The sequence below is a fragment of the Coccidioides posadasii genome, chromosome 2 (assembly GCF_018416015.2).
Source record: "Coccidioides posadasii str. Silveira chromosome 2, complete sequence".
Lineage (NCBI taxonomy): Eukaryota > Fungi > Ascomycota > Eurotiomycetes > Onygenales > Onygenaceae > Coccidioides > Coccidioides posadasii.
Genome location: NC_089408.1, coordinates 7,431,034 through 7,458,216, shown reverse-complemented (window position 1 = coordinate 7,458,216; position 27,183 = coordinate 7,431,034). Strand labels below are relative to the sequence as shown.

Below are 27,183 nucleotides of genomic sequence, written 5' to 3'. Positions count from 1 at the left end.
GTGAGCATTGATATCCAGCGAAGTAAGGATCCACGCTTGAGAAGCCTCAATTACCTGCAGCAACTCTGCGAGCAAACAGACCGAGGTACGCACCCAAGCCACGGGAATGGGAGTGGTCGCCGATGCCCAGTCTCAGATCGCAAGGGATGATCCCAGTCACGCCGTTGTCCGCCGTTCCCGCGTTCGCGATGTCGACGATTGTGCTGTGGTTTCATCCGCAAATAGCCTAGCGGCTGGGTGCGACTCCCTGCCACCTGATTGGCCGCCGATGAGCTCATGGCGATTTTCGACTTTCGAACTTTGCGGACGAAACAGCCCACTTCGCACTGGCCAATCACAGCGCGGAATCCGACAGGCGGTGAGGCATTGCGTGATTGAGCGGGAGATTCTGCCGCGCGGGGGCTTTTGCTGCTCCTGCTGCTACCAGCCAGGTTTAGGTCTTCTTATCAAGACGGATGGCGGGCATGGTGGAGTCAATATAACTCGCTGGAGGTTTGCAATCGCTATCACTCGTCTGAGACCTTTTTTTTTAATTTTTTTTTTCCCCCCTCCTCCCTTCGTCCTCTTCCTCGCCTCCTCCCACAGCTCTTCCCTCGAGTCATCCATCGTAGAAACTCAATTTCTTTTGTTTGGCTGTTAAGTCCTCTTGTATATCGCATTTTTCATTTACGACCAAACATGGCAGACCAGAGCCAGCGCGCCGCTCCGTGAGTCCAGTCCCCATGCCAGAATGCCTCTGTTCCTTCTTCTGACGCGTCCACCAGTCTTCGCCTCGGCTCTGAGGCCCCCAACTTCAAGGCCGTCACCACCAAGGGCGAGATCGACTTCCATGAGTTTATCGGCGACAATTGGGTCATCCTCTTCTCGCACCCTGTATGTGAAAGATACCCTCATGCCGCAAAAGACCTGCCATCAGTCGCTAACGGCCGGCTCGGCCCGTTCCAGGATGACTTCACTCCAACCTGCACCACCGAGCTCGGTGCTTTCGCCAAACTCGAACCCGAATTCACGAAGCGGGGCGTTAAGCTTATCGGATTGGTGAGGAACACAAACACCGCCCCATGTTCAGGCGAGGAAATGCACCCGCTGACCGGATCTTGTAGAGTGCCAACGGCTTGAAGTCCCACCACGACTGGATCAAAGACATCGACGAGGTCACCGGCTCCCACTTGCAGTTCCCCATCATTGCAGATGCCGATCGCCACATCTCGTATCTCTATGACATGATCGACTATCAGGACACCACAAACGTTGACGAGAAAGGTATGCTTAGGCCAAGTCCTCGGTGTGGTTTGCTTTTCGAGAAACCTGGGCTAACGATCAGGACAGGCATGGCCATGACCATTCGCTCCGTCTTCATCATCGACCCCAAGAAGAAGATCCGTCTGATAATGAGCTACCCAGCCAGCACCGGCCGCAACACCGCAGAAGTCCTCAGAGTGGTCGATGCTCTCCAGACGACGGACAAGAACGGTGTCAACACCGCCATCAATTGGACCCCAGGCGACGATGTGATCGTCCCACCCTTCGTGTCCACCGAGGATGCGATCAAGAAGTTCGGCGACGTCAGAATTGTCAAGCCGTAAGTTTTCCCGCAGCAGTGATGGCCCTGTTCGGATGCTGACCACGCACCAGGTACCTCCGATATGCCACTATTAAGAACTAAATTGTGCTTTGGGTTTCAGGAGTTGAGAATCGGGGAGTTTTTATGCGGTATCTGTAATGACCAATGAATCAAGTTGATCTAACCACCTTTGAGTAACCAACCACTCCATAACTAGTCTTTAATTGCAAAATTAAACCAAGAATTGCCTTGATAGAATTGAACCGCCAAGTGTGTACAGAGTACGGAGTACTCCATACTTATAAACATGCGTTCTATTGCATGGGACTAGGGCTTTGCGTGTAGGCTGCCTCCGTATTCTGCCATCACCCACCGCCTCATGGAAATTTTGATGAGTAACTAACTAACTAGCAAGACCAATCAGGGTATAATCAGCAATACACCAAGTTCTATAAACTCTAAGCAACTGTTAACTAAATAGTTAACTAGTTAGGCACAGAGTACTCCATACAGAGTGGTTAATACAGTTGGTCCTCCCACATCCTTCCTGGAATAGTGACCTAACAAAAGGTATCCCGTACATCGTTGATGACATATTAAGGTTGAGGTGCCCAAGTGTGTTGATTTGAAAATAATCTGCACGTTCCAGAGTACTTTGTAGTGACAGAAGCTTGTTCACCCAGTTCAGTACTCTTTTCGCTTCTATCAGCTTGCCGGCGCTGTCAACAAGAACTCTACTTCAAAGTCTAGTCTGTGCAGCTGAAAGAATATGCTGTAGCTATTAGAATTCTGTCCAGAGTGTTCCGCAGACACTCTCCTCTCTCTTGCAGTTTCTTTTCATTTCATTTTCGACTTTTATTCTCCTGCTGCTCTTTTGTCTGTTGGCCCCTGTTTTCTTCTCTTCTGCTTCTGCTTCTTTTTCTTCTTCTTCTTCTTCTTCTTCTTCTGCTTCTTCTTTTCCCCATTGTCTTTGGATGTTGTTATTTGATCAGTCTTCAGTAGCACCGATTCTCCGCTCCTCTCATCTACCTTCTGGTCCATCGTCCCCCCTAACATCGCCTTTACATTCTCTTCGTCACGTCCATGGGATCTTGGCTGATTTGAACAGTTGGAGGATTCGAGATTGTGCTCCATAGTTTCGATGGTTGTTTTCTCTGCCCTCTCCTTTTCGCATTCATCGTCTTTGAATCTGTCGGTTAACCCAGCCTCCACAGGACTTATTAGTAAATCAACCTGATAACTATTCCCGGCTTTTTCATTGTATTCTTCAAGCTCAGCCCAGTCATCGTCTATCGGGAAGTCTAGGCTAGAAGGCAATGGCATCTGCTCGGTTGCGGCGATCAATTCCTTAGGACAAAACTTTTTGCAGAGAGTTGCCATTCCGTCCTTGACGCTATGGGGTGTCAATCCCGCGTATGATTAGGTTTGCGAGAGGAATGTAGCTTACATCTGGCGAAGATTGCATCCGGGTATGAGGATTGCGGCGCCTAGATCGTATCTTAGGGAGTATAAAAGGTTTCTATCATCCCAGTCATCCTCTGCCTAGAGATTAGCTTTGGCTACACCATCCGCAAACCCAAAGAAACTTTGAAAGCCTACCAGGCTCGGAGACGGGATAGAACCGCCGATAGTTTTTGACATAGACTTTGTCGCTTAGGCGATGTCTTGGCGCTCTCCAATTTCCAATTTCATATTCATTATGGGCATAAAATGACCCTGCATCAAACACAAAGGGCTCACCGGTATCCATATTAGTCGCAGCGTTTTCATCCCACATATCTCCATGGACCAAGCATGGCTTTATGCTGCGACCTTCGCTCTGCAGTGGCCGGAGAAGCCTTGGTATAACCTTTTCAAGCACGAGCCGAGCTACAGCCTGGAACTCCGGCCATTCCCCATGTTTTTGTTCGTCTAATTTGACCATATGGCCCAACTGTTTTCTATACAGGACCTCCCATGATTCCTCCCAGCAATCGGTTATTTGGGGAAGTTTCGCATGACATGTGGTTATATGAAAGCCGAATTTTCCTGTTGGCGACACGGATGTTTGATGCAGTTCTGCGAGACGAGCAGTAAATCTGAGGGGATTTGGGGGCTGTTCACCCACTTCTCGGTACTCCGCAAGGAGGAAATAAGTACTTTCTTCGTCTTTTCGGAACTTTCCCCATGCGTAGGGCTCTGGTCCGAAGTCCGGCGATACTGCGTGAATTGCTTTCAGAGACTCGTATTCACCCTCAATCATGACACGACCGTCATCTCCAAGTGACACGGCCTGCGTTTTTGCAGGTGAGCATGATTCACAGGCTGAGAAACAAAGAACTGAGACCTAATACCTTCAGGAAATATTCCTTCCGCTCTCCGGTTGGCAGAACCGTATATATCTTTGCAGTCTGACCCCAGAGAGACATCCCATAATTATATGCCGAGATAACTTTGGTTCCAGGTATGGGTAGAGCTATTGGAGGTATTAGTTGATTGCCTCATTTCTTTTCTAGCTTCGAATGATCTGGCCCACCATCCACAACAGCATCGTCCAGGTCAAAATTGCCCCGAACCTCGGGCTTTGGGACTGGAGCAGCTGGAGCCTGGTCTCCCCCATGCCTATCTACATCAAGGGTATGTTCGCCAAAGTCATCTTTGAAGATGATATCCTGCAAGACTGGAGAGGCAGCGGCAGCCATGACTGTATTTTGAGAACGACTGTGGTCTTCAACGTATTTTTCGACTGCAGGAATACCTAGACATTGGATAATGTGGCGGAAATAAGGAGACTGGTGCTCTCAGCACCTCAGGTTTCCGTATGTTTCGCACAGTGTGAAAGAAGTTTCGTGTTTTGATCGGAGAAATCCGCCGCTGTCGTTCCCTCCCATCTCACTAACGTCTCCCCCCATTGGTCGGTACGTTGGTTGCATGTTCCGTCAATTCTGAGCCGGGGTTCCATGTTAGGTGGAAAATGGCCGCATCAAGGAAATTGACACCCCAGTCAGACCACATCGCACTTTGAGCGCAGGACCTCTAACGGTCGAGGCTCGGATCCCACGGCCGACAACTGTGCTGAATGAACTCTTCTTACACACATAGGAGTTCCGAGCTCATCTCACTGTCGGCTCATGTGTGCCCTGGATTTTATTCTCCATGCCCGTGAGCTCTTTGGGTTAGGCGCTGGACCCACTGCTCTAGGTAGGGTTGAAGCGGGGAACGGGCCGGGCTTGGCTGGACTCGAGATTGTGACCTAAATTAGCCGCCGGAATTTTGGCCTCACCTTCTGTCAGACTGTCAATACCCCGTCCAAATAACTATACCTAACAACGTCAAAACCACCGGACCTGGATCTGGTCTTGGTCATTAACTGCGCAAAGCTCGCTTCCTTGGTCGCATTTCATGCAAAATGGTAAGCTGGGTTTGGACTTTTCAAAATTCCAGGAGCGCCGTTGCTAATCTAGTTATCTCACAACACGCCAGCTCCGCAGATTTCGGAGTCGAGGTCCTGAACAAAAAGACGAAGCTACAGATTACACCGCAGAATCTATTAGGGCAGCTCAACGTGTTGAGCTGTGTGATAGAAGCGAGAGTGTCTCGAATGCGTCAACCGCTGCACCATCTACGGTCTCGAAGACCACATCGCTTAGTAGCAATCCATCTACCTCTGATCTTGAGGGACTCTCTGTCGTCTACAACCCTCCATATTCTACAACAGACATAATTTTCGTTCATGGCCTTGGTGGCTCATCCAGAAGATCATGGTCATGGGATCACAACCCTGAAATCTTCTGGCCGGAATGGCTGCCACATCATCCAGGTTTTTCGTATTGTAGAATATTTACCTTTGGATACAAGGCCAATCTTACCGACAACAGAACCTCACAGAGCATCCTCGACTTTTCCATAAATCTCTTATCAGCAATGCAGAGTTATGGATTTGGCGGCCCGGATGGCGATAAACTTATAGGAACGGTGGGCCAAGTTTTGCATACAAAAAATGGGACTTCAAGAGGTATCTTACTAACCATAGGTTGTATGTATAGCAACCTATCGTTTTTGTTTCCCATTCCATGGGTGGTTTGATTGTCAAGAAGGTACAACGCACCTTTCTAATTTTTGCCCGCTTTCTAGAATTCAACTAATATTCATTCAGGCATATGTTGTTGGCCAGCAGAACAAGAATTTTTCTCAAATCATCTCGAAAGTACATGGAATTATGTTCCTCTCCACCCCGCATAAAGGCATTCTATATGCGAACGCCCTGAACAGCATCCTGGCAATGACAGGAATACCTCGAAAAATATATGTCTCTGAGCTTGACATCATGTTGCCGTCGATGCAAGATCTACATGTCCAATTCCTTGCTGTTTGTGACCGTTTACGGATTGTCTCTGTGGTTGAATCTAGCGCCACCAAAACTGGGCCGGGGAAAAAGCGGATAGTGAGTGGCTCCCATTCCACCAATTCTTGACATCTCCGTTAACTTACCCAGATTGTAGATCGTGATTCGGCTGTCCTCAACCTGCCAAATGAGATTTGGACTCCACTCCCTGCAGACCACCATACAGTCTGTAAATTTCGGGATCAATCTGACTCAAATTTTATCACAGTCACCGGCTATCTGAGGCGATTAACTGAAGGATCAGGTATTACAAATAGATTCAGGTCATATGTATATCAGCCTGGAGTGCTAATAAATTTCGGTAGAAATCCACCCCGAGGGGGCGCTTATGGAAGCATTGGGAATCAAGCAAGCCCCGGAAGACGACCTTTCCCAATATTTAAAACAAGGGACGCCGGGATCCTGCCAGTGGTTTCACAATCGTGATAGTTTTAATCGATGGCTTGACAATAGCCCAGGTACATCCACCAACATTCTCTGGCTTACGGGGATGCCAGGAGCTGGCAAGTCAACCTTGTCCGCCATGACCATCGGTTTGCTCCACGAACGGTACTTTAAGGAAAATTGTCAATTCTATTTCTTCATTGGGTCCCAGCCAACAAAAAGACGCGTCGCATACTGCTTGCGCTCAATCGCGTTTCAGCTGGCTCGATCCAATCGAGAGTTTGCCGCCAGGCTACTTCGACTGTACCGCGAGACTTCTTTGACTATTGAAAACCAGAAGTTTCAGGCTATTTGGGATACAATTTTTGAGGGCATTATCTTCAAAATGAACTTCGCTCACACTCTCTATTGGGTGATAGACGCTATAGATGAGGCAGAAACATCGAAGGACTTCGTCGCCCTTCTCATGCAGATGCGGCCAAGAAGCCAAATCAAACTTTTACTCTTCAGTCGGCCCTTGAGCGATCTGACGAACCTCGCTTTGTCTCGAAAAGGCGATGTTTGCCTGGAGGCTACTTCCATCTCAGACGTAAACGAGGATATTAACATCTACCTAAAAGCTGCTGCCCCAATAACTTTTCCACGCAATCCAGAAATCCAACCGAGGGTTATTGAACAAATATTGGCAAAAGCTGAGGGCTCATTCCTCTGGGCAAAATTGGCATTGGAGACATTACGGCGTACGGGCCACCTGGAACATGATATTAGAACGGCTTTGGACGACGTTCCGAGCGACATGGAATCCATGTACAGAAAGATGCTGCAACAAATTCATAATTATGATATACCGATGTTGCAAGAAGTGGCTATGGCAATATTAACATGGGCATCCTGCAGCTTTCGCCCACTTCGAGTTACCGAGTTTGAAACCGCGCTTCGACGAAGGTTTAATAAGAAACAAGTCAGTTTCAATGAGTCGACTATCGAATTATGTTGTCATTTTATTCGTATTGATAAGGATCAAGTGTCTCTGATTCACGCTACTGCGCGGAAATTCCTCTTTAGCAGCTCAAATGGACTGCCCCCAGCAATAGATTTCCATGTTGGTCATGAAAGTCTTGCTATAATCTGCCTCGACTACCTTTGCGATGATAAGCTGCAGCCTACCCTTGAATCTGCGAAGGGTGACAAGCCCTCCCGAACACCTGACATGTTGAACGTAATCTTAAAGGCACATCCCTTCTTGGGATATGCCAAAGATAATTGGGCTTTCCATCTGAGCCACTCGACCACTCAATCCCCGCAACTCAAAGGCCTTCTAACCCGCTTCTTCAACAAATATGTCTTAACTTGGGTTCATGCAGTAGCATTTTTCAACGAATTACAAACCCTTACCCGTACTGCTCGGTACCTGAAAGCTTATATGCGTAAACTAAGAAAAACTGGGCATGTTTCTGCCACATCTATCCCAATCCCCAGTGAAAGGGATGGGACAGTTTTACCCTTAGAGCTTTGGACCCTTGATCTCATCCGATTGGTGGGAAAGTTTGGCTCAAACTTGATTCAAAAACCTTCGATCATTCACCAACTTATTCCTCCTCTATGCCCGAAGGATTCCATCATATCTGAGGTCTATAATGAACCGAAAACATCGGCTGTAGCTGTTAAAGGTGTGCCTTTTCGTGGCTGGGGTGATAATCTAGCTCATCTTTCCGTTGGCCAAGATGAGACCGCTTCGAAGGTTCGCTGTGCAGGTGTCTTTTTCCTTACGCTCGTCTCGAGCAAAGGGGCGATCATTGTTTGGTACGCGGAGACGTTCGAAAAACTTCGACTCCTAGAGCACGGCGAATGGGTGACTCTCATGGAAGTCAATAGGTCTCGTACTTTACTGGTTACGACCGGACGATATACCTTCAAAGTATGGGATATTTCGACAGGAGAACAGATTCATTTACTTAAAAGAGATCGCCAGGCACGAGTCATGTGTATCAGTTTTGGGGATAATGATTCCGAATTACTCGTGGGATATGATGACTGCACAGTTGCCAAGTATGACCTTTGCACGTCCCGCGTTCTAGCAGAATACGATGTGGAGGATAGGAGCGATCGCAGACATAGTTGTCCGCGCCTCATGGCAATCAGTCCCGATCTATCCAAGATAGCTGTTGCATATCGCGGACGACCCGTGCTTATTTGGGACCTTATTGAAGATTCTTCCCAGGAACCAAAACGGTGTATCCGGGACAAAGACTGGGAACGATTGCGAACCAAACCACAGGACGACGTATTTTGCGCCCCCGAAATAGTATGTTGGCAACCAAACGGGATATCATTGTTCATTCTCTACCAGGACAACACTATTGTTCATTGGTATCTAGCAGAAGAAGGCTCTCAAATTGAATATGAAAACACCGAAGCCCGCGAGATGGCCACGAGCGACGACGGGACACTGCTTTTGACCAGCAGCAACACTGGAACATTGAGTGTTTGGACCGTATCAAATTTTAATTTAATATACAGGCTTTATTGCGGCCCGTTCGTTCGGGACCTCACTCTGAGCCCTGATAACCAGCGTATCTACGATGTACGGGGATCTATTTGCAACGTCTGGGAACCAGATGCACTTGTTCGATTAGAGGAAGGAGATCAAGAAGAGGGTTCAAGTCTCTTTGGTGGTTCCGACGTCTCTGAGCCCACATTCTCGCGAGGGACACAGGACACTCCCATAACCACTTCTGTGGCCTACGACTGTTTAGCTGACTATTATGTCTGCGGAAGAGATGACGGCACAATCTGGCTTCATGAAATGAAGGAAGGTGAGAAAATAAAAAAGCTCTGGAGTCATTCAGTCATGAGTGATGTTATTGTCCTTGAGTGGTCTCCGTCCCGCAGATTCCTTGTCTCAGCGGATGATGCCGGAAAGGTCATCCTAAAAGCACTCGGCAAAAAAGATGGAAAATGGATTGTATTCAATGTTTTCGATTTCCGAATCCGGGAACTTGTTCGGCAAGCCCTCTTCAGTCCCGACGAAAGTATGTTGCTCGTTAGTACTGGGACGATGGATTGTATCTGGAACATCAAGAAGAAGAGCGAAGTTAGTAGGATCAGATGGCAGCATCCGTCGGGACGAAGGTGGTTCAACCATCCATCTGATATGGGCAAACTCATCTGGATTGACCCAAAGGAATATCATGTTCATCACTGGCAGGATTTAAGACGCGTTGATGACGTACAAAGCCCGAAAATCGACATGCAACAGTCCCGGTTTGGAAATATTTCAAACGACACAGCCGTACAGGTCCCATCTTTCAGTTCAAACCCCTCCGCGGGAGTCCAGGACAATGTCCAGAAAATTACTAAGACTATTGACGGGTGTTACCTGATTTGCGAAATTGGCAGTGATACAACTCCATGTTTGAGGGTTGATGTTATCCTCGTGTCTGATCTAGAATCTAGAACACAGAAACGCAGGAACCTGATCATGTCGGGTACCGTTCAACGATTTCTTGGTTGCATTTGCCCCCGTACAAAACCCTCAGCCAGTGAGGGACAATTGGTTTTCCTTGACTATGAGAATTGGATATGTACACTTGACTTCGATGTCACTATGGCAAAACCCAGGCCGCAGTTCTTCATTCCAAGGGATTGGCTAAATACATCAAACATAAACTTAATGACTTTAGCCCCCAACAGGACACTTTTATGCCCAAAAGGTGGAGAGATAGCTATGGTTACGCACCGAAGGGGATTGGAGTCCTGAGTGGTATTTTGGTCGGAGCTGACTGAATGCATCGTAGCATGCAGACTACCCTTACATCTCCAGACCTCCAAGTTAACTATGCAGTTACATAGATACGAGAGCTAGTCAGCTTCCAACCTTCTTCCGCCGCAAATAACTTGCAAGCCCACAAGACATTGGTGTCAAAAATATAATATTGCCTTGTATGTACTTACTATCACTCGTATTACCACGGTTACCGCGCTACGCTAGGTAGAAAAGATGCTCTGAAATGTTAATCGTGGAGTTTTCAATAACAGATTATCATGTGAAAACTGAAGTGAAGAATCCAAGTTTGGCGAAGTTGAAGATGCAAAGAGTATAGTAGTTACAGTTGACAGTTTGTATGGCAATGATAGAATGAAATTTACACATAATTTATAGCTAAATGTGCATCTGCCGGTGCTGCTATTTACAAATACTCGTAATATCCTCTTCCTGAATGTCCACCATGTTGCTCCCTTGCAGTTACGACTTACGCTAAATCCTCCGAGACAGTCACAATCTACCTAACTTCAAAGGCCATTCAAAGTGATTAGGACGTGACAACGTTTCATACAGGTATGTGTATACATATGCATGTCTATGGTGCATCCCTGAATGTACTGGAGATCATGATGGCTAGCTACCCCTCACTGCTCCGCCAAATTTTGCAAATCTACTCCGTACCACACACAGATCCCTCTATATCATAACTGATTCAATAAACGGTACATATTTCCTCGAGTTGTAACTTACTCTCCGAAAGTCGAGTCCCACACACTATAAACAATGCCTATCGCTACCTCCTTCGCGCTCAAGAATACTTCCATTCGTATTCCCGCCCGCGGCCTAGGAACCTTCCAAGTTGATCCCAGCCTGTACCCAGAAGGATCCGTCAAAGATTCTGTTCTCCATGCGTTGAAGGTTGGATACAGACACATTGACGCGGCGCTGGCGTATGGTTGGGGTTCGGTAGAAAGAGACATAGGCGCTGCGATCCGTGCGAGCGGTGTTCCGAGGGAGGATGTGTTTGTGGTGACGAAGCTGTAAGAACTTGTTCATTGCCCAACTACCTGATCTGTTCCCGTTACTAATGACATTTGGGAATCAAGTCATAATTGCTTCCATGCGCCCGAAGATGTCGAGGTTGGGATGAATATGAGCCTGAAGAATTTGGGGCTCGCCTATGGTAAGGCGACATAGCCTCAATAATGGTATTAATACTGATCGTGTTGGGATCAAGTCGATCTATATCTGATGCACTGTATGTTATAAGTCTTTTTGGATGAACTTTGCTGCAAGCTTGATTAATATCGGTGCCCAGTTCCATATGCGTATACCAAAGGGGAAAATTACTCCACTGTGAGAAAGCTGGACGGAAAAGTACGAAACCCTCGAGAGATCTCGTTCTTCAGCTGATAGTAGCAGCCTGTTGTTGACATCGAGCTCTCGAGAGCGTTTGACACCACCTGGAAAGCCATGGAGAATTTAGTAGACCAAGGCAAAGCAAAACTAATAGGTTAGTGCCTGCGATACTTGGGATTCCCGTAGGAAGTTACGGGGCAGAATTTATCGTTTGTTAACTACCGGCTGTCTAAGGGGTATCGAATTTCTCAACCCCTAAGTTGAAGCGTCTCTTGAGCGTCTGCCGTATCTTCCCAGTTGTGAACCAGGTTGAACTCAACCCGTATTTCCCGCAGAAGACACTCCTGCGATTTTGTCACGAGCACGAAATCCATGTTACTGCATACGGACCTCTGGGCTGCACACCAGTCCCATACTTAATTGGAAGAAAAACCCCTGGTCCACTTGAAGACTGCACTGTAAGTGACCAAATCTTACCTGGGCTATCTCTTCCGGCAATAAACCCTCCATTTAATCATTCGACGCAGGTTAAGGCAATGGCGGAAAGGTATTCTCGGACTCCAGCGCAAATTATACTGGCTCATTTGATCATGTTGGGTGTATCTGTGATACCGAAAAGTAATAATTTGTCAAGAATCTCAGAAAACTTTGACTGCTTGGTGGAGCTGAGTCCCGAAGACCATGCTGCGCTTGGTCAGCTCATGGGTTCAAACGGAGAGAAAGCCGTACGGAATCTGGAGACAAAAGAGTATCTCGGCTTCGATAACTTCAATGAGGAGTTCGAAGAGCCCTGATTAAATTCGTAGTGCGAGAGAATGATTCGGCATTCTCAGGATCGAGGAATAGCATCAGAGAGTCAGACTACAATATAGCTAGACAATAAAGATGATAGCAAGGTTTTAGAACCTTTCAGACAAATTCGGGTATCTTCAAACATCAGCAAGGGCAAAGTAAAACGAAACACTCGGAGGATTCTCGAGTTTATGAAGTAGGGGTGCATAAGGACTGCTGATCATCGATTATCACGCATGGTCTAAGAGGAAAAATGACTCTAGCGCGCCGATAAAGGCGACAGTACTTAGAGTCCAAAATGCAATTCCAATATATCCTTCCTGAATACCCCATTTAAACAGTCGCCCGGATATCAATGGGCCAATTGATCGTGCAAGGCAGCCGAATGAGGCAGCCACACCATTGATCCTCGCTAGAAAACTTTTCGATGGTGCAGTGTTCGTAATCATGCAACGGAGTCAGACATAGCTTTATGTAAGGCGACAGACTTAACTTACAAGATAGCAGAACATATGTATCCTGTGGATGAAAGTAATACCTTCACCCATAGATCAAACAATAATGCGATTATAGAAAAAGGCGACTTCAGCTTAACGAGGAATGGTGTGAATAGATATGCGACCGGAAAGATGCAGAGAATCATTCGATAGCATTTTAATGCTCCAAATCGACCGACAATCCAAGGAATTAAGGTTGACTGTGCGATGATAGCCACTCCAGCTTGGGTAAGAAGGATGAAACCAATTTTCTGAGAGCTGAAGCCGAATACATCAGTAAACTGGAAAATATTCCTCTCCACAAGGTTATCGGCTGGTTTGGTTGTTTTTGCGGGAATTGCGAGAAATATGGGCGTTATAATGTCTGAAGATACTTTGTGAAACGCCAATAAAAAAACAGAGATAACTTGCAGTATAACCTGAAGTGTGAAAGCCTTTGAAAGTGGCTTTTCAGTGGGCTTGGTTTTGTGTGGAGTTGTTATGGCACACGGTGCCTGTATTGCCTCCTGTTCAGGCTCTGCTTCAGTTTCCATTCTTAATTCTATTCCATCCTCTTCAGCTTGGTCCAAACGCGAATATCGAGCGCAATTGTGTTTTCTGAAATTTCCTGTAAAAAGGTACTTAAATGCAAGATATGTGCGAATTCCAATATCTGGTTTGTTCACCAGCTGTGGATGGGTTTCTTGTAAAAGCAGAAGCCCCAAGACCATGCCAGAGAACGAAAGCACACCAACAAGCAAGTTTGGAAGTAAGTATGGAAAGCTCTTCCAAATCGACTTTTCTTGAAACACATTCGGGTATAATTTCACCGGGTCTGCTAGGAGTCCGCCTAACGGCGGGCCGAGGAGAGTTCTAGGTGCATTCAAGGTCAGGTATTAGGCCTCACTATGGAGAATATCATGCCTTACCCAAGGCTGCGAAGAAAAGGAACAACAGAGAATGCTTTTGCTGAAACCGAGTTAGCTCCAGTAGCACAACTCATTTTCTCGGAGTTCCATTCCATGTCCTGAAGCTTTACGGGCTGTAGCGCATACCTTGCTGTTCTTTCCGCTCAACCAATTCGCCAACACAAGTTTGCACTACGCCAACATTTGGGTTTGTAAGCCCTCCCAATGCTCTTGACAGTGCAATCGCAACCATAGACTTGGATAGCCCGAATGATATGGCTGTAATGATGCCACAGAGAGCCCCAATCAATAAAGTTGGCTTTCTTCCAATCCGGTCGCTGATTTTGGCCCATACCATCCCACTAAGGAATTCACAAAATGTGAATATGGATATGAGCATACCAGAATACAACGGTATATCTGCATGATCCACCTCATCAAAAGATTGGATCATGAAATATACATATGGGAAAATGCTTGTCCACGCGATGGCTTCTGTTGCTCGAAAAGTCCCTGTTGCACTAACTATTAGATAGCAAGTTGGGTGCGAGATTAGGATAGAGTTGATCCCACCTAACATGAATAGTTGAAGCTGGATACCAGACAGTGAACTGGCTGGGGTGATCTCTCCATCTGCTTGGCTCATGATGGATGCCAAGAGCACCGTGCAAGACTTGGATGATGGAGTACAGCTTTTACTGATCTAAATCATTAAGCTATGTGCGAATATACAAAATGGCATTTGATTGAGAACCACCCAGGTTTGCAGTAAGACAAATTAACAATTGGGAGATTATTGCTGGCGCATTCTCACCCTTTCAGGATCAGCACCGCTTAGTCGCTGTCAGATTACCTGTTTCCCTGTTAGTCCAGTCCTGAAAGCTGGATCTTGCCAATACAATCCTCAGGGGTTGGAATCTTTGTAACTAAGATTCATTGCCAGGACACAGATCAACCCCGTTGTAACGCAAGCTGACAAAGAGAGCGCCAAGCCGACCGCAGCGGCCTGGACCGCCTTACCTCAGCAGTGCAGGTGTCTCGGCCTAACTTTGTTCCACCGGCCATGTTTCTCGGGGCCACTGACAGCCGCCTGCGCTAAACCATACAAGGCTTAGTCCCGATTACTCAGAAACGCTCGTCGCCGTTCCATGGATGGCGGATTCCCTTGCGCAACGAACGCCCTCGTCCGTCTTCCCCCCTTTCACGTCGACCGGCTGGCAAGGACCTGTCTTCCTGAGCAGTCTGGGCGAGGCAGTCGACGATTTAACGCACTTGCGTTGTCATTTTACCGACTGGCTAGCCTGGACGAGTTTTCATGCACGAAGCCTCTGTATTCATTTCAAGCCTTCATGAGAGTTCCCTGCAGGCAATCCTCGAATCCCGCCTCTGAGTGAAATTGGATCGCCTGCTCCCTCTAGCCCCGCCAAGCTCGTTACCCTATTAAAGGCGTCAGCTGGGGGGAACCAGGCGAAAGGAGAGGTACCGATTTGACCAGCCTCCAAGCCTCCCCAGGGACCACACATAATCGTCAACGGCCTGCAATGCAACCCTGATATTTCGCCCTTTTTTTCTCCGTACATCACACACCCTCAACGTTTTCTTGAGCCGAAGGAAAAGCCGAGAGGGTACAAGAAAATTAAAGTATTCAAAATTGTATTATTCTCTGCATTGATTTTTTTTTCTCTTTCAGCCTCCAATTACTGCGCCAGCCTTGTCCATTGTCTTGTCAATATTCCGTTTCAGATATTCCTAGGGTCTGCTTGGTGGGGGCGCCATTTTATATTGCCTGTCAACAGGGAACCACGCTCCAAGGGGAAATGCGCTTTGCGTTGCGCTGACTGACGCTTGTCAAGAGTACGTATCTTGGTTTCGTCCGACCTTTTTTTGCTGCTTTGGTGTTTTGTTTATTGCATTGACCATACTCCCCTCACTTTTGACATTGGCTTTTCCCTTTCAGAGAAAAAACCGAATTGTGTCAACAAACTCTTCTTGTTTCTGGAATGTGGCGGTTAACCGACCATGACGCGTTTAGGTGCTGAACGGCGAGCTTCGAAGGTCATTATCCCTTCAGGTGACTCGTTTCCGAATTCTGGGCCCCCAAACTTCGAAATATCGAACCCGTTTTCGTCGGTAAAGAGATATTTTCGACACGGCGACGCCAAACCTAAGGACCTTGGGCCTTCATCACAATCGCGGCCATCTACTTCGTTTTCAGAGGGGCAAGGCTTTTTGAACTCTGCGGCATTGCCCGACCCTAATATCTCTCAGGTCTTCGATACTTCATCTCAGCAACCCGCACCTAAATCGAACTCGAGTCGCCGCTCGAGCTTACCCGCTGCTTCCTCTATCACGGAGTTCGGACTCAAGTCGAGATTTCGAAGGTCAACTTTGACTGGAAATAAACGACCCAAATTTGTATTTAGTGTTAATGCACCTCCAACCGAAAGACCCTCGTTAGATTTGAAAACTTCACGCCCATCTTTAGACGAAAATACCCCGCATGGACGATCCAAAGAATACTATAACACTCAGCATCAAAACTCAAACCCTTCGCCGATAACACCCCTCATCCCCCATAGTGAGCCCGCGAAAATGTCATCAAATATGGGCCTTGACACCAGCCGCGATGAATACAACGCCCAGCACTCGAATCTGCACCCAAGGCCTACAGTTGCCGGGCCCACGACCAACGTTGGCTCCACGAACCTGTCGGGGTTGGTATGCAATGTTTATAAAACTACCGGGAGAGAGCCTCACGCGTTAGTAGGCGCCACTACCACTATTCTCGGCGACAAATTATACGTTTTTGGAGGGCGCATGCTATCTAGGACTCGACCAGATTTAACCTCAGATCTCTACGAACTGGATCTGATAAGGCGCCATTGGAGTAAGCTGCAGACTACCGGACATGTGCCGTCACCAAGATATTTTCATAGTGTATGTGCACTAGGTGATACAAAACTCGTTTGCTACGGCGGAATGTCTCCTAGAACCACGCAGACAAGCCAGTCATCAAGTTTATCCCCATCCGGTAACCAGGAATCGCAGCCGGAAATTGTGGTGATGTCCGATGTACATATCTTGGACGTACCGACGCGAACCTGGACTCGCATTCACACCGATAACACACCCCAAGGGAGGTACGCTCATTGTGCGGCTATACTTCCATCGTCGGCTATTTTCACGTCTGCTCAGGCGCCCCTATCCGCCATCCAAAATAATCCATCGTCCGCAAATCCACATCAGGGAACGATCGGAGTAGATATTGATGGCTTTGGGGGGGCAGAGATGGTTGTGGTTGGAGGCCAAGACAGCTCAAATCATTATATTGAACAAATAAGCGTCTTCAACCTGCGCAGCTTGAAGTGGACAGTGACAACACCCCTGGACCGGAGTTGTGGAGCCTACCGAAGCGTCGTCGCGCCACTTATCAATACTCCAGCATCGCAAATCGGAGAAAGTCACAAGGAATCGGACCCGACAAACACAGAATCAGAAAACCAGGGAACTCCTCTCCTGATTTATTCCAATTACCACTTTCTTAATGTCAAACTTGAGCTTCAAGTGCGCCTCCCGGACGGCAATTTAATAGAGAAGACGATGGATACTTCTATTTCACCACCTGGCCTTAGATTCCCGAATGGCGGCATTATCAATGGTCACTTCGTTGTTAGCGGCACGTATTTAACGTCATCGAAACAAGAGTATGCGCTCTGGGCGCTGAACCTAAAAACGTTGACATGGGGACGTATAGATGTGGGTGGAACTATATTCAGCAACGGAAGCTGGAATCGCGGTGTTTTGTGGAACAGAAGGAGCACGTTTGTGATTTTGGGACATAGAAAAAGAAGCCTGGTTGAGGATTACAACCATCGGCGGCTCAATTTTGCCCACGTCTGCATGGTGGAATTGGAGGCTTTTGGACTCTACGAGAATCCGCGGAGGACATCACCGACGTCAGGATATCAGTCAGTGAGCGCTCCCGCAACACCAGCGTCTATTCAACCAAAATTCTCTCAACAAGCTGGCGGTGGCCGACAGTATTCCTCAGCGGCACAGCAGTTGGGTCTCATGGCCCAGTCCTTTGTGGAATTGTCCGATATGGAGCTGCTTACAATTGGCGGCGAACGAATACCCGTCAATTCTCATATCATTGCTCGACGATGGGGCCCCTATTTTGTCCGCCTGCTTCGTGAATCCACAGCTGTTGCTTCAGACAGTCTTTCTGATGTGGCTACCGTTCGCCAGCCGGGCTCTTCTTTTGGCAATAATCACTCCAGCAATAAACGCAATTCGAATATCACAATAACTCCCTCCATCAGCAATACTAGCCAGTATTCCACAGCAACAACCTTGGTTAACCAGCCTGGCACCATTGCCAACACCGGCAGGAAAGACTCTGCTGCCGCGCTTCCTAACCTTGAGATACCCTCCGCTCACTCCCTCACGCCAACTTCACGACCTCGCACCCTCTACCTTCCACACACCCACCTAACCGTCCAACTCCTCGTCCATTTTCTCTACACTTCATCCCTGCCACCTATTGATTCTCCGTTATGTACCCCTCAAATTCTCTGCTCGCTTCTACAGCTAGCTCGACCGTACCAGGTTGATGGATTGCTTGAAGCCACCGTTGAACGTCTCCACCAGGTTCTTGATGGTAGAAATGCGGCCGCAGTATTCAACGCCGCCGCCATGGCCGCCGGAGGTGGACGTGGGACCGGCTTCACAAGTGGTCCTGGTGGGACATTGGAGGTGCTGAACGGTGTCAAATTGCGCTCTGATCAGCCTGGGACTTCTTCAAATTCACAAATGTCTGCAATTCATTCTAGCTCAGATAATGACGGCGGACATGCGGACAGAAAATCTGCGTCTGGTCGTCGCGAGTCCAGCAACTCTGCTTCCCAGCAACGACCGTCAAATCTTCGAATCAACACCGACCTGGGAATGCGTCATCGCGCGGAATCGATCAGTAGCGCTAGTACCGTTACCTCCGCGTCGACAAATACTAGTTTCAGTTATACTGACTCCGATATGGGCCGCCAATCTAGCAGCGGTGATGGGTCTAGCAGACATCATGCCCACAGCAGGCCGGATAGAGACGTCTGGACGGGAGGAATCAGTTGCGTAGTTGGTCTACAGAAACGTGGGTTGAGGGGGTTAATGGAAGGGCGACGCCTTAGAGAACGAGGTGCGATAAATGGCGGCGATGATCGGAGTACGCCTACGGCTGGTATAACGTCGAATACCACGTATATGACCAGTGCTGCTCCTGGCTCTGCAATGGGAATATGAAGATGTTATGAATTATATATGGTATGACCCGAATTTTGGACCTATCTTACTACTACATTGCATGTCTATTTTGATGGTGATGTGCAGAGAGTTCATCACTTTCATCTGAGCTACAATGCTATTTGATGTGATCCATGTTGTTTTAAACTTATGTTTTATGTCAAGATGTTTTCTCTTGTGCCGTGTTGTGGCCTTTCTAGAATGGTTTGCGCTCTCACTTGATACATCGTGAATACCCCCTTATCCGCAGTTGCTTGGAATTTCTGGTATGTTGTTAACCTCCGTTTTGGTGTGATCTCCTGTTTCCACTTGCACTCTTGTTTTTGGCTCACTGATTGATATTTTGACATCGGTATTTATCTAACATTTGTCTTTCTTTTCCTTATCGATAGTGCGACAAGTCATATCTAATGATCCTATGAGAAAATTGGAATTGGAATGCTGAAAAGTAAGGCTTGAAAGAACATATTTGCTCCCTCAAAGAATTTTTACTCCGAAGGATATGCAACAAGCGCAATAATTATACCCATAATTGTTAAAGAGGATAAAATTACCCTAGACCAAGAGGCCCGGGAAAGAGAAAGGTGCTAGAAATACACAAGGAAGAATCATATAGAAGGAAAGAAAGAAAGAAAACACTCCAGTCCCAACCTGAATCCACAGCCAGAACCAAAGACGTAACAAAGAAATAATATGAAACGAGAAGTACAATAACCCAATTTTTTTGTTTGCCCTTCACCATTAGAAAAAATATATCGTCGAAAGAAGAGAGGAAAAAGGAAGAAGCCGAACCGATAGGTTATCACAATTATCTTCCGGGTACCGCTCTTGCAAGCACCCTGACATTATCCACGAACCCTTTGATCAGTTCCTCGTATTGATTAGCTGGGTCGCCCGCAAGAGCAAGATCGCCTTGTCGTCTAATTTCTGCAGAGGAAATTTCGATTTCGAGTTCGTGCTCAAAATCAGCTTGTGGGTTTGGAGGATTGTTTGCCTGCAGCGGGGGTAACGTCAATAAATTACTCCACAGAACCGAGCCCGAGTCTATAAAATTGGAGAGTACTCACTTCCGCAGTGGCAACCTGTGTGAGGTCAATTTGATATGCTAAATGCCGATAACTCATGCGATCCTTGTTCCTAGACTTAGCCCTCCCACCAAAGTTACCCGCGTCGCTCGCTGGTATGAGTTCATTGATGTCTCCCTCATAGTTCATTTCCAAGTTCACGCTAATCCGCCAATCGAGGTTCGTTCTCGGGCTATAAACATCCAGGTCTGCAATGCGGCATTTGATAATCCGAGCCAGTATCGCTCCTGTCCGTTGATCTGTAGTAACACGGACTTTGGGCTTGTGGCGGGGATTGAGGTGATGCTGGACGATTGGAGGGAGCGCGGAGGAGGATATTTCATAGAAAGTATCACGTTCCTTTTTGTGTGCATATGTAATTGGGATGCGGGATGAACCAGGTCCCATGGAGGATTTGACGGATTCATTGAGGAAGTTGTTCAAAGAGCGATGTTGAGCCTAGATCTCAATCATTAACACCTACTCGGAAATGTCAACAGCGGCAAACAGCGGACGGAATGCGTACCAGTGTCATGGAGCTTTCGAAGGCGATTCGCATGCTTGGATCATCTCTGCTGATAATGCATTCAGTGAGCACCGGAAGGCGTACTCTCTCGCCTCTATTTTTGTCAACCAGCTGTCCAAGTTTGGCTTCTACCTCTAAAATGGCTCCGGATCCTGTGGCTGATCCTCCAGCAGGACCAGCACCGATGTCCTTTCGCATGACGACCTGTTGGAATAAAAAGTCACATATTAACTTCGTAACCTCTTCGTGCGGAATGACACCGGTGATCGAGGGCTCCCACGGTCCGAGGGACGATGTAGAGTCACCAGCCGTGCTAGATCGTGTGGCGTTTCCATTGACATCGGATCGAGTACTTTGTGGTGTTGGAGCTTGTCGAGGAGGCATAGACCTGTTTCGTGACACAGGCCGATCATCCGGGGTCTCGCGCTTAGGAAACGGAGGTTTGAACGGAAAAGAAGAGCCGGCCTTATATCTCGTTGGAATCGCAGGAGGGGTTCCTGTAGTCCGAGGAGCTTTTTGAGCGTAGATTGGAGGTTCATGATATCGCTTGCGCTTCTTTCGTGGTACAAACGAAGAGGCAACTGAGGGAGGAGCCGGTTGATCGGTTATCTTCATCGGTGTATCCTGGTGCTGAAACGATAAATCTGTCTCTCTCCTAAATTGCTGCTTCGACGTCGGAGATACGGTTGAAGGATGACTAGAGTTTGAAGGATGAGATGTTTTAGGGGTGGTGGGTGGATACAATGACTGGGATGTAGGGTCACTTTCATGTGGTGGTGCCGGATTGTTTGTTGTCGTACTGGATGTTTGCCATGATAACCTGTCAGGTTCATTGTTCGAATGAACTTGCAAAGAGCGATCTTGAACACGCCCAAGGTCCCCAGCAGCATGGCCAGATTTTCCGAGTACCGTTTTAGGGCTCACGCTGGTCCTCTGGCGATCGACGTCTCGCTCGAGCAAGTGTTGTTTATGCAGTTGGTCCGCCAGAGATGATCGCTGCCGTGAGATCTGCGATTGAAGAATAGGCGAGACTGATTCCTTTTGCTCCCTTTGCTGATCGGGTCTGTCCCATGGGCTGGTTAACGGTGCATGGTCCGCATCAAGCCCTGAAGAAGTTGGACGCGTCGGATGAGGGGACGGTCTCTTCAGCGATGCCGAAGGAGGCCCCAGAGGGGTCGCCGGCTGCGAGCCTGCTTGGTTGGGGGAATATGGCAAAGATTGAGGCAACTCAGCATACTGAGCTGTTCCGGCTTCCTCGCGTGGAGCAGGAAACGAGAAGCTGCGAACCGACGACGGCGTCGTGGCGGAATGAATCGAGTGAGAGCGGGCCTGGGAGAAGTAAGTCTGCTGTGTTCCCGAGCTCAATGGCTGCGGAGTAAATGGCGAGCAGATGGAGCTTGTGGGGTGAGCTAGGGGGGCGGATGTGGCCGCAAAGGAGTCGCGCGCAACGGGGAGGAAGGACTGGGAGCCTTGGGAGTGGGATGAGGCGTTCGGGGGCGGAGGAATGCCACTTAGGATTGAGCTGGCGGAAGAATGCTGGTATGGCGATTGAGCAGAGCCGTAGGAAGAAGATCGTCCTGGTGAATGAAGAGGAGGCTGCAGTGGTGGAGGCGGTGGTGGCCTTACACGCGGTTCGGGTGGATGGGAGGGATGGACCGGAGGAGATGTTTCATTAGGATAACTCGCTCGGCGAGGGCTGGGTTCTCTCGTGCGCGGCTGCAAGGGAGAGGGTGGAGGTTGTGCTTGGGGCGGTTTGCTCGGGACCCCCGCGGAGTCGGAGTTCATGATTGTGCGCAAGTCCATGATGGATTTGGATCACACATTGAGGTTAAGCTGATGAAAACTCGGGCGTTCGCCTCATAGTAGTCGGGATGGATGGTTCTTCGATGTCGACTAGTCAGTAGATGAGCTAGTATAGGCTTTCTGATGCCCAGCAGAGAGTACGGCAGCAGCAGGAGGATTCGTCGCCATCCATGCGAGATCTTCTCTCTGGCGACGTTGGATGTTTTGGGTGCGGACGAAGTCTGCTCATTGCCTGCTGTATGGAACTGTAAATACTAGGTCTGTACGGAATGCACCAGCAGACTTAGCAGCTATTGCAATGTTAATTACCGTAAATATGTGCACTTAACCATACTAGCAAAACGGTCACCGCCCGTCCGTCGCCGCGCTGATTCGACCAGCTTGCAGCACTTTCTCGCCGCCTCGCGCTCGGGCTGGACGGCGAGATGCTCTATTAATGCATTGACGGGTGGTGAGAGTGTTGCTTTTTCTGACCTCGTTCTGCGGTGGTTCGGACACCTCCGAACCCCTTTTTGAGCCGACAGCACCGGAATGAAGATGGACCCGTTTCAGGTCAGGCATCTTGCACCAAGACATGCAGTTTAATCCTGTACACCAATTGATTCTACCAGCCAATGCATGGCAGCCAGCGTGTGCTGGCTGTACTCCACAGAGGCCAAGAAGAATGTCTATGCAGAGTACACATTGCTACAGAGTACAGTAGAGGATGGTTACCCTAAAGAAGAGGGCAAACAACCAGCGACGAATCATCCATTAACAAACCCAGGTGTCTTTCCATCTTTTCGGGGATACTGGGAATGATTCTCTTTGCTTCCTGCTTCGGTGTCATTGTCAAACAAATAGCAGTCAACTAACAACCATGCGGCAGCGCTTTTTACAAAGGTTTATTCCCTTTAGGGCTAGTTTTCACTCTTCACATCTCTGACCTCTTGCGAGAATGGCAACTGGTTTGTTCAGAAGCATTGGCTTTACCGGATATGCAGGCCGGTTGACAATAATCACATAGCTTCCAGTATATGAGCATTTGGAGCATTTGACTACACTTGCGAACAGTTTCTTCTTGGAGAAAATGAACAAATTGCCAAACACAATAGTTATATATTTTAACGCACATGAGCTTGAATCCATAGCAACAAATTCAGTAAATGTGAGGATGCATATTGGCATCAATCAAAAAAAAAAAAAGGAAAAAAGGAAAAAAAAGGCCCTGATGACCTGTACAACAAAGTGTATCAAATAGATAAGAGCAAGGAAGTTATCACAAAGATCTCAAAGCCCAATGCTGGCATATCCCATACCACTGCTAGTGAAGCTACGCAATGTACTCTAAAACCCTGCACCACAGGTGTGTATACATGGCATTGCTCTTGTAACGATCTCTGTCAACCCTCTGCCAATATGCATTTTCATTGTGTGCTCTGCCTTGGATTATCGAAAAGCGATTGACCACTGCGAGCACCAGCCGTTAAAGCTGATCCGAACGGACCGGTTTTGCATCAAGTATGGGTCACGAGTATACTTATATTTACCGACAAGATACCACATACGCGCCAGGCATCATCAGTCTAGGTGCACTATTGAAGAAAGAAACGGTCCTCGACAACTAGGGAGCCTAAAAAGTATTCCTAATTTGCTTGCCCATGTACCACCTTTCAAGTTGCCCAAAATCTAGGGTGGAGCAAGGACGAGTCAACTAACACAACCAGTTAAGTTTTCTCGGTTCTATATTCAAAATAATAGTTTGACCCATACCATCAATTATCTTTTCGGGATGCTGATATGAAATAACCATTAACTATTGTCACCTATGCTCTCTATATTAGCTCTATCGTATCAGGGATTCCATATCCTGTTATGGAGAACAATAGTATGTGGAACCTGGGAGCCAGTTATTTACCTAACATTAAAGAAGGAACTGCTCCACAGGGATAAAATGAGTTCTCATATTGTACCCAGGATGTATCGTAAACGCTCATAATAATCATAGGCATGCAAATATGGTTTTCAAGTGCCAGCACCAAGAATGATGAGCAAAAGAAGAAAGAAACAAAAGTGAACAACAAGCCCAGATCAGCTGGGATATGCAAAATAAACCAATATACTTCCAAAAACTGGCTCATACGCCTTCTGCAAAAGAAAAAAAAATTCAGAAAAAAAAAGGTGAAATCACACTCCACAAAGCTGCATCAGCAATGCACAAGCTGGACAAAACCTGCTGGATGACTGTGCCCAATGCTATACAAAGACGCAAAAATAAAAATAAAAAATAAAGGGACCGGAACAGGCCTGGACCAGATGGTATAGTGTGGTATGGGCATAGAAATGGGATTCTAATCATATAGATACACCCCATAATCCTTTCCCGCCAGACACACCCAACCAGCCTGAGACATTGCCACTAGGGGCATGGGGCGCCCAGCTGACGTTGGACACCTCGTAATCACACTGCCATGCTGCAGCCGGTCCGCGCTCCATCGTTGAGGCGCCACTTGAGCTGTTATGATGTGGCTGGCCAGCTGGCGTCTGTGAGCTTATTGCAGCCGCATTGTTCTGATTTATCAAATCCCATATGAGAACAAGGGAGTCATCGGCACCCGAAGCAAGAGTCCCTCGGCGGGCAGGACACCACTCCACGCAATTGATTGGCGCGGAATGGCCCTTGAGCTCGAGAAGAGCCTGGCCTGGCTGCCGGACGTCAAGTATTCGGATGACGCTAGAGTCTTGAGAAAACGTTGCCAAAAGATGTGCATCATGAGGAGAAGCTACATGTGAAGTTTAATCAGCATAAGACCAACACTGGCAAAATATATATATATATATATATGAAGCTGAATAAATCATACCGGCAATTCGTAGTAATGGCGGGGGCCAAACACTTGGATAGGATGATGGAGACAAATTGCCAGGGTTAGCCACTATGCTTAGTTAGCACAAAGCATGTTCAAGATGGATTTCTCACACGTACATTTGTCATTCTTTTCTGACGGTTCGTAGATGATGGTGCTGTGTTCCAGGCTTCTTAAGTCAAACATTCGAACACTACCATCCGCGCCACAACTGACAAACACATCGACGCTATTGGCACAAAACCGGACATCATAAACCTCCCTGTCATGAGCAATGAGTTGTGTTTTGGCGGTTAAGGTAGGGATATCCCATATTGTGCAAGTTGTATCGATGCTGGATGTGATGATGAGGCTTGGGGAGACTACATTCCAGTCAAGAGATGTTATGGGGGCTGTATGCTCGGGAGATTTCGAGTTGGACAGCAGAGCAAGGGGCGATAGTTTCTGAACAGGAGGTCGGGCATTTGTTGACCGGTTAATAGAACTGCTTCCATGATGGCGAAATTGAGACGACTCTGACGGCAGCGACCACAGCCGGAGATGGTCCCCGGAGGTCGCCAACAGGTCGGTAGATTGCTTTTGTGATGATGGAGGCTCCCATAGTATTCGAGTGACCGGATAAGAATGTGTTGCTTCGGCGATCTTGACGAATTCTAGCCCTGGTAGGCCATCTGGTTCCGGGTAGTCCCTATCGGGTGGCGTGTACTGGGCGCTCAAAATTTGGATCTATCCTATCTCGTTAGCAAGGAGAGCGGGATATAATTGAAACGGAAGATAGACGAAGGAGCCATACGTAATTATGGTTGTCCTCAAGATAACTCCCAATAGCCACCTTTCCGGCGGTTGGAGTGCCCGGCGGGACCGACCATTTACACCAGTCTAACGCATAGACACTCCAAGGGGCCATATAGTTGCAATTCGTGGAAATCGGAGGATCTGCATTATTTGCCTGGCCCGCTCCGCTCACGTCCTCCATCATCCCATGGTCCATACGTGACCGAATGTCTGCCAAACCCAACGGTGAATACTGATTACCCTGCGAATACGTAGCTAACGTTGGGGAGATGTACTTCGAGCCATCTGAAGAACCTCCAAAGGGCTTATACTTTTGCTGATCGAAAGCAGCAGGGCTGGAAGCGGAGTAGGAGTGCGGCTGGGTCGCTAGGGCTGGCCTGGAAGGGGAGGAGGCTGGAGGTTGTTGCGAGATAGTAGGCAAAGTAGGGGCGGTATTGCTTGATATAGGGCCCGAGCGGCTTGCATTTCCAGGCTGGAGAGCGCCTGGCAACACATTCCCGGGGTTGGTTTGGCCGGTGCTCGCGGAATACTGGGGATGGGATTGCGGTGGTGGTTGGGAGGCGGAAGCTTGGATGCCCACCGTCGTCGGAGGATGATTGGCAGCATATTCTGGCGGTGCAGGGAATTGATGCTGCGCAGGTCGTGGGCCATTCGAGGGGAGAGAGCTGTTCGCGGATGGGATGTGCAGCTCCTCTGGCTGTCGGGGAAATGTTGGGCCTCGACCAGCCCCTCCGAAGCCATGAGAGTCTGCCATGGGTCGCTAGAGGACCAACGGGGTCCTTGACCTCGCGAAACTGGTCGGTCGTCGAAGCTGAAAGACGGCGCAACCTGTAGACTATCGGGACGGGTCAAATTTGCATGATTGTGCTGTAGCTCGTGGCGTGAGAGCGGTGGATGTCGAGAGTTCGAAGCGCTGCGGCTCCGGAACCCAACTCCTTGGTTGGCCCTCGACCAAACTCCAGCTACCAGCTCACGAGCAATATAACTGACGACAAAAGATCTCGTTCTGAACAGCTTTAAGTAGGTAAACAGTAGTTTGACGAAAGCGATTTACGAGCCAGATGCGATACTTTCAATATATATATATATATAATAGCCGCTGCGAGGATGAAATGCGAGTGACAGCAGCCAGCTCGAGGACGTGTCATCCCAACGACTGTGCCTCGAACTATTGAATGATACCAAGTAACTAACTATGGGTTACAACATGGCTACTGCTAT

General features: G+C 48.0%; 7 protein-coding genes across 7 annotated transcripts; 4 read left to right on the top strand and 3 right to left on the bottom strand.

Moving 5' to 3' along the window:
* The first annotated feature begins 452 nt into the window (after window positions 1-452).
* D8B26_004861 (uncharacterized protein) lies at window positions 453-1,823 on the top strand. Its single transcript, XM_066124621.1, has 6 exons — window positions 453-707; window positions 765-873; window positions 946-1,038; window positions 1,104-1,263; window positions 1,330-1,582; window positions 1,636-1,823. Exons 1-6 carry the CDS (start codon window positions 679-681, stop codon window positions 1,664-1,666), a joined length of 675 nt encoding a protein of 224 aa, XP_065980702.1. The 5' UTR covers window positions 453-678; the 3' UTR covers window positions 1,667-1,823.
* Window positions 1,824-2,049: 226 nt separating this feature from the next.
* D8B26_004860 (uncharacterized protein) lies at window positions 2,050-4,635 on the bottom strand. The gene is made up of 5 exons (XM_003070605.2): window positions 4,080-4,635; window positions 3,898-4,019; window positions 3,164-3,836; window positions 3,012-3,102; window positions 2,050-2,957 (listed from the first exon to the last, which is right to left on the bottom strand). The coding sequence occupies exons 1-5, from the start codon at window positions 4,243-4,245 to the stop codon at window positions 2,420-2,422; spliced, it is 1,590 nt and encodes a 529-aa protein (XP_003070651.1). The 5' UTR covers window positions 4,246-4,635; the 3' UTR covers window positions 2,050-2,419.
* Window positions 4,636-4,952: 317 nt separating this feature from the next.
* Window positions 4,953-9,788, top strand: D8B26_004859 (uncharacterized protein; the record flags this gene model as incomplete). Its single annotated transcript, XM_066124620.1, has 7 exons — window positions 4,953-4,955; window positions 5,027-5,518; window positions 5,590-5,640; window positions 5,700-5,987; window positions 6,039-6,192; window positions 6,254-9,704; window positions 9,782-9,788. The coding sequence occupies 7 exons, from the start codon at window positions 4,953-4,955 to the stop codon at window positions 9,786-9,788; spliced, it is 4,446 nt and encodes a 1,481-aa protein (XP_065980701.1).
* Window positions 9,789-10,777: 989 nt separating this feature from the next.
* D8B26_004858 (uncharacterized protein) lies at window positions 10,778-12,354 on the top strand. The gene is made up of 7 exons (XM_066124619.1): window positions 10,778-11,138; window positions 11,205-11,281; window positions 11,336-11,356; window positions 11,417-11,475; window positions 11,521-11,611; window positions 11,692-11,915; window positions 11,985-12,354. Exons 1-7 carry the CDS (start codon window positions 10,882-10,884, stop codon window positions 12,249-12,251), a joined length of 996 nt encoding a protein of 331 aa, XP_065980700.1. The 5' UTR covers window positions 10,778-10,881; the 3' UTR covers window positions 12,252-12,354.
* Window positions 12,355-14,844: 2,490 nt separating this feature from the next.
* On the top strand, window positions 14,845-18,932 carry D8B26_004857 (uncharacterized protein). Its single transcript, XM_003070601.2, has 2 exons — window positions 14,845-15,487; window positions 15,666-18,932. Exon 2 carries the CDS (start codon window positions 16,226-16,228, stop codon window positions 18,926-18,928), a length of 2,703 nt encoding a protein of 900 aa, XP_003070647.2. The 5' UTR covers window positions 14,845-15,487; window positions 15,666-16,225; the 3' UTR covers window positions 18,929-18,932.
* A 526-nt stretch (window positions 18,933-19,458) lies between these two features.
* Window positions 19,459-22,321, bottom strand: CET1 (mRNA-capping enzyme subunit beta; the record flags this gene model as incomplete). The annotated part of the gene is made up of 3 exons (XM_003070600.2): window positions 19,459-19,922; window positions 19,996-20,451; window positions 20,519-22,321. The coding sequence occupies 3 exons, from the start codon at window positions 22,319-22,321 to the stop codon at window positions 19,737-19,739; spliced, it is 2,445 nt and encodes an 814-aa protein (XP_003070646.2). The 3' UTR covers window positions 19,459-19,736.
* Window positions 22,322-24,272: 1,951 nt separating this feature from the next.
* D8B26_004855 (uncharacterized protein) lies at window positions 24,273-26,716 on the bottom strand (the record flags this gene model as incomplete). The annotated part of the gene is made up of 4 exons (XM_066124618.1): window positions 24,273-25,083; window positions 25,165-25,236; window positions 25,287-25,893; window positions 25,961-26,716. 4 exons carry the CDS (start codon window positions 26,714-26,716, stop codon window positions 24,656-24,658), a joined length of 1,863 nt encoding a protein of 620 aa, XP_065980699.1. The 3' UTR covers window positions 24,273-24,655.
* Between the last annotated feature and the right edge of the window lie 467 nt (window positions 26,717-27,183).